We start from the raw sequence: 5,035 nt of genomic DNA on the forward strand, positions 1-5,035 counted from the left end.
AGCATCCAGTTGGAAGCCTGGAGCTGGTGTTCCCCAGGGATCAAGAGTGGGTCTGGTCTAATCCAATCTAAAGGGGCTCCAGGAGACCTGGAGGGGGCTTTGGACACGGGATGGAGGGATGGGGTGAGGAGATGATGGAAGAGGTGGATGGGATATGGGGAGGAAGCTCTTCCCCATGACACTGGGATGGCTTGAATGGAGAAGGTTTGGTTGATCCAATGGCTTGGAGCAACCCATTGGAGCCCTCCAGCTCCTTCCCAACCCATTCCATGATCCCATCACCTGGCTGCTCCGGGGACACTGGTGCCACCCATTGCAGGGCAACACGACGGTGCCGCTGGTGGGACGCTCGGGGGTCCTGGGGGACCTCCATGACAACACCTTCTGCGGCGTCGCCTGTGGCCACGGCCCCACCTTGGGCAGCACCTTCTGCATCTCCTCCTCGGGGCTGCTCTGCAGCTTCAGCAGCAGGAGGGTGCTGCAGACCCAGCTCCACCTGCAGGTGAGGAACCCCCCCGAGAACCTCCTGGGGTGAAGGCCACGGGCCGGGTGTCACCATCCCTGGTTGTAGGTGTCAATGGGGACCTGCCTGTGCCTGGCTGAGGAGCTGCTGTTCTGCGGTGGCAGCAACGGCACCGTGAGGGTTCTCCGGGCTCGGGACATGGGGTATCTGCAGGACCTTCCCAAGCCTCATCCCTTGGGAGTGGATGTCAGTCAGGACACCCCGTGGAGGTACGTATGGATGGGGGGACGCTGAGGTGCTACTTTGGGGGGGAACATTGAGGGACCACAGGAAGCTGAGCCTCCTTCCCATGGAATCATGGAATGACAGAGTCATGGAATCATGGAATAATAAAGTCATGGAATCGAGCAGGTTGGAAAAGACCTTTAAGCCCACCCAGTCCAACCTTCACCCCAGCACTGCCAAAGCCACCACTGAACCATGGCACTGAGAACCTTGTCTTCATGGGTTGGGACCACTTCCAGGGACGTGATCCCATCATTCCAGCCTGTTCCAACACCTCTGGGGCAGGAATTGTTCCCAATATCCCACCTAAACCCTCCCTTGGTGCAGCTTGAGGCCATTTCCTCTTGTCCCATCCCTTGTGACCAGCCACCTCCTGGTTCCATCCTTTCAGGTCCCCCCTGGAAGGTCTCCTCATAGTTCCTCACAGGACTTCTCCTCCAGCCCCTTCCCCTTCTCCAGCACGTGGAAGGTGACGGAGAGGTCCTGGAGCTCCATCCCCACCCTGTTTGGGTGCTGAACATGGGGACGGAGATGCCGAATCCAACCTGCTCCTGGGGTGATGCTCTGGAGGGTCCAAACCCACTGAAGCCCATTTGCTTCCTTCTCCTTGAAGGCCACCAGACCTGACCTACCCCGACACCATCGCCATGGCCTACGACAGCCACAACCACTGCTTGGCCTGTGTCTACAGAGACCACAGCATCTACGTGTGGGATGTGAGGGACCTGCAACACGTCACCAAGCTCTGGTCGGAGCTTTTCCATAGCTCCTTCGTCTGGAGCATCGAGGTGAGGCTCCCGTGGAGGTGACTTGGGTCCTTCCCAACCTCTTTTCCCTCCCCTTTCCCACTGTTTCCTCCTTCTATGTGCAGATGTATCCTGAATGTGAGGAGCAAAGACCCCACCTGGCTCCCGGTTCCTTCCTGACGTGCTCCTCAGACAACACCATCCGTGTCTGGAGCTTGGGAAGCGGCTCCGCGCAGCCCGGAGAGGGCGATGCCTCCAGCTCGGTAGGATGGGCTCCGTGTGCCCATGTCCCACCTCCAGGGCTCTTCCATTGCAGGCCACTGGAGGGGTTGGATGGTTTCCAGCAGGTTCTTCATGCTTTGGCTCCGTTGGTGGTGCTGAGCAGGAGAGGAACAGGATTTTGAGGGGCTTTGGGTCATTCGAGTGGGTCAAAGTGGCTTTTCCTTCTCCCTCCATCACTATTTCCCTCTGGTTACCATTAAGCTCCTCAAATCCCGCTGCTTCCCAAAAGCGGGATGTTGGAAGCAGTGGGATGGGCTCCCCATAGATCCTCACCGTCCCCTTCTCCTCCTGCCCCAAGACCCTGCTGAGCATCATCTATGTGGACAGCACCATCCAGCACCTCCAGGACTGCTCCGGCATTCCCGATTGGAGCGAGAAGGGGCCTCACCTCGATGCCAGGTCCGGGGTGAGGGTGATGCAGGTCAGTCCCGATGGACAGCACCTGGCCTCAGGAGATAGAACAGGGACCCTCAGGCAAGTGGCTCCATGGTCCCACCAGGGCTTGGAGCAGCTCCGAGCTGTATCCCAATGGGATTCCCGCTTGGTTGCCATGGCTTGGGAAGGCTGAGCTGTGCCTTCCCCACAGGATCCATGAGCTGCGGTCCAGGCAGGAGGTGGCCAAGGTGGAAGCTCATGATTCCGAAGTGCTTTGCTTGGACTACTCAAAGCCAGAGACGGGTAAAGCTTCATCCCACCCAAATCCAGCCCTGGAGAAGCCTTGGGTGCTGCTCTTCCAGCTGGAAAAGCTGCTCCTTCCCCAAAGGAGCAGAGAAACCCTCAAAAGCAGCTTTGTGGGAATTCCCTCTCCTTTGGGATGCCCCAGGAGCTGGAGACCAGCCTGAAGGTCAGAGATGGAGGTGACCATCTCCAGGCAGGACCTCCAGTTAACATCAAACACATCCTTTCTTCACCATTCCCTGTTTTGGGAATGCCTCCAGGAGCAGCTCTGTTGGCTTCCGGAAGCAGGGACCGCCTGATCCATGTCTTGAACGTGGCCAAGGGCTACAAGCTGGAGCAGACCCTGGATGACCACTCCTCGGCCATAACCTCCATCAAGTTTGCTGGTAGGTGCTTGGCTCCCACCCAAATGCCCACCATGGGCCTTTGGTCTTCCTTCCAAACCGGCGTTCCCATCCCCAAACTTCCATGTGTGCTTTGGAAGAGGCTCCGGATGAAGCCATCCATCGGAGGGGATCCGGATCCCACCTTTGGATTGCATCTTGATGCTGAAGGAATCCTCTTCCCAGGGATTCAGTGCAGGGATCCCCTCAGTGGTGAACCCCTTCTCACCTCCGCTTGTCTTCTCCATGCCCAGGCCACGGGGACATCCAACTCATCAGCTGCGGAGCCGATAAGAGCATCTACTTCCGCCAGGCTCAAAAGGTGGGATAAGGGCATTCCCATGGGATCTGCAGGCTCCATCCCCCCACCCCAGTCCTATGGAAACGTGGTTCTTCCCATCTCCTGCAGCTCCCAGATGGCTTCAGCTTCACCAGGACGCACCACGTGGCTGAGAAGACCACCTTGTACGACATGGACATGGACATGATGCAGAAGGACGTGGCTGTTGCATGTCAGGACAGGAACGTCAGGTGAAGGAGCCGGGTCACCTCCTCAGTGGTGGCCCCCTTGGGTTCCTCAGCAGCCTCACCACCTCCTGCTCCTCCCCAGGGTCTACAGCACGGCCAGTGGGAAGCTGAAGCGCTGCTACAAGGGCTCCCAGGGGGAGGATGGCTCCTTGTTGAAGGTAAGAAGGTGGTTTCCACCATCCAGCACTGGTGGGGTGTCCATAACACCACAACTTGGTCAACATCTCGATGTCCAACTGGAGACATGCACATAGACATTGCCCATGGTCAACATCTCAACATGTCAATGGAGACCTGCACATAGACAATGCCCATGGTCAACATCTCGATGGAGACCTGCACATAGACATTGCCCATGGTCAGGATCTCAATGAAGACCTGCACATAGACATTGCCCATGGTCGATGAGGGTGGTGGGACACTGGGATGGGTTGAATGGAGAAGGTTTGGCTGCTCCATCACCATCAAGGCCAGGTTGGAGCAACCCTATGGAAGGTGTCCCCATTGTACCTGGATGATCTCCAGCTCCTTCCCAACCCAGAGCATTCCATGCTCCCATGATGCGGGTGCTGGTTGAAGCTCTCACCCCACTTCTCCTCTCCTCAGGTCCACCTGGATCCTTCAGGAACCTTCTTGGCCACCAGCTCCTCTGACAAGAGCATCTCCCTCATTGACTTCCAGTCTGGCGAGTGTGTGGCCAAGCTCTTGGGCCATTCAGGTTTGATTCCTTATGGATACGCTGGGATGTGCCCATGGGAATGCTGCTGGGAACAGCCTGCTTTGGCATGGGAAGCCCCCTCCCAAAGCCACCTCCATCCCTTCCACCTCCTCTAAGAGCACAGGGCTTGATCCCAACATGCAATTCCTTCTTTTGGGAATAGAGATCGTCACAGGGATGCGGTTCTCCTACGACTGTCGGCACCTCATCACGGTCTCTGGAGACAGGTAGGAGGAGAGGACCTTCCATCCCAGATCCCACTTGGATTCTGCCCCATATCCATAATGGAAGCTGGAGGGCTGGGATGAGATAATCCTGGATCCCAGCCCCATATCCATAGTGGAAGCAGTGCTGGAGGGCTTGGATGGGATGAACCTGGATCCCAGCCCCATATCCATAGTGGAAGCAGTGCTGGAGGGCTTGGATGGGATGAACCTGGATCCCACCCGGCACCCACCCCTGGATCCCACCTGGATCCCAGCCCCATATCCATAGTGGAAGCAGTGCTGGAGGGCTTGGATGGGATGAACTTGGATCCCCCCCGGACCCCATCCCTGTATCCATAACCCGGCCATGAATTGTCCCATTCCCACCCTTCAGCTGCATCTTCATCTGGCGCCTGGGCCCGGGTGTCACCAGCTCCATGAAGCAGCACTTGTGGGACCTCCACCACCTGAAGGACTCTGGTCCCATGGAGCTCCTCAGGTGATGGAGACACCCCCATGTCCTACATCCCACTTTATCCTTGTCTTTGGGGGCAAGATGACCCCACCATTGCCCTCTTCTCCAGGCAGGAGACCCACATCCTGGTCCCGGATGGGACCCAAGCCCCCGGAGCTGCTGGATCTATGGATGAGGAGCAGGATGAAGGCTCAACCCTGAAGACCCCATCCAAGGAGGACTCGGAGCCACGTGTGTTGGGCTCCAGGAGCTCTATGGGGCTGCCCCACGT

The 5,035-nt window shown here is 57.7% G+C and overlaps 1 protein-coding gene across 1 annotated transcript in view; it reads left to right on the forward strand.

Annotated features, from left to right (window-relative positions):
- The window catches only part of WDR62 (WD repeat domain 62), a gene marked incomplete at its 5' end in the record, with an annotated part of 8,764 nt that overhangs the window by 1,385 nt on the left and 2,344 nt on the right, over window positions 1-5,035 (forward strand). Inside the window, 14 exons of the mRNA XM_010015188.1 lie at window positions 320-502; window positions 572-726; window positions 1,362-1,536; window positions 1,620-1,757; window positions 2,075-2,250; window positions 2,363-2,454; window positions 2,715-2,840; window positions 3,092-3,159; window positions 3,247-3,368; window positions 3,448-3,523; window positions 3,972-4,083; window positions 4,247-4,310; window positions 4,684-4,788; window positions 4,874-5,033. Coding sequence (XP_010013490.1) covers window positions 320-502; window positions 572-726; window positions 1,362-1,536; window positions 1,620-1,757; window positions 2,075-2,250; window positions 2,363-2,454; window positions 2,715-2,840; window positions 3,092-3,159; window positions 3,247-3,368; window positions 3,448-3,523; window positions 3,972-4,083; window positions 4,247-4,310; window positions 4,684-4,788; window positions 4,874-5,033 — 1,752 coding nt within the window. The remainder of the gene's footprint in view (window positions 1-319; window positions 503-571; window positions 727-1,361; window positions 1,537-1,619; window positions 1,758-2,074; window positions 2,251-2,362; window positions 2,455-2,714; window positions 2,841-3,091; window positions 3,160-3,246; window positions 3,369-3,447; window positions 3,524-3,971; window positions 4,084-4,246; window positions 4,311-4,683; window positions 4,789-4,873; window positions 5,034-5,035) is intronic.

The sequence above is a fragment of the Nestor notabilis genome, unplaced genomic scaffold (assembly GCF_000696875.1).
Source record: "Nestor notabilis isolate BGI_N333 unplaced genomic scaffold, ASM69687v1 scaffold15965, whole genome shotgun sequence".
Classification (NCBI taxonomy): domain Eukaryota; kingdom Metazoa; phylum Chordata; class Aves; order Psittaciformes; family Psittacidae; genus Nestor; species Nestor notabilis.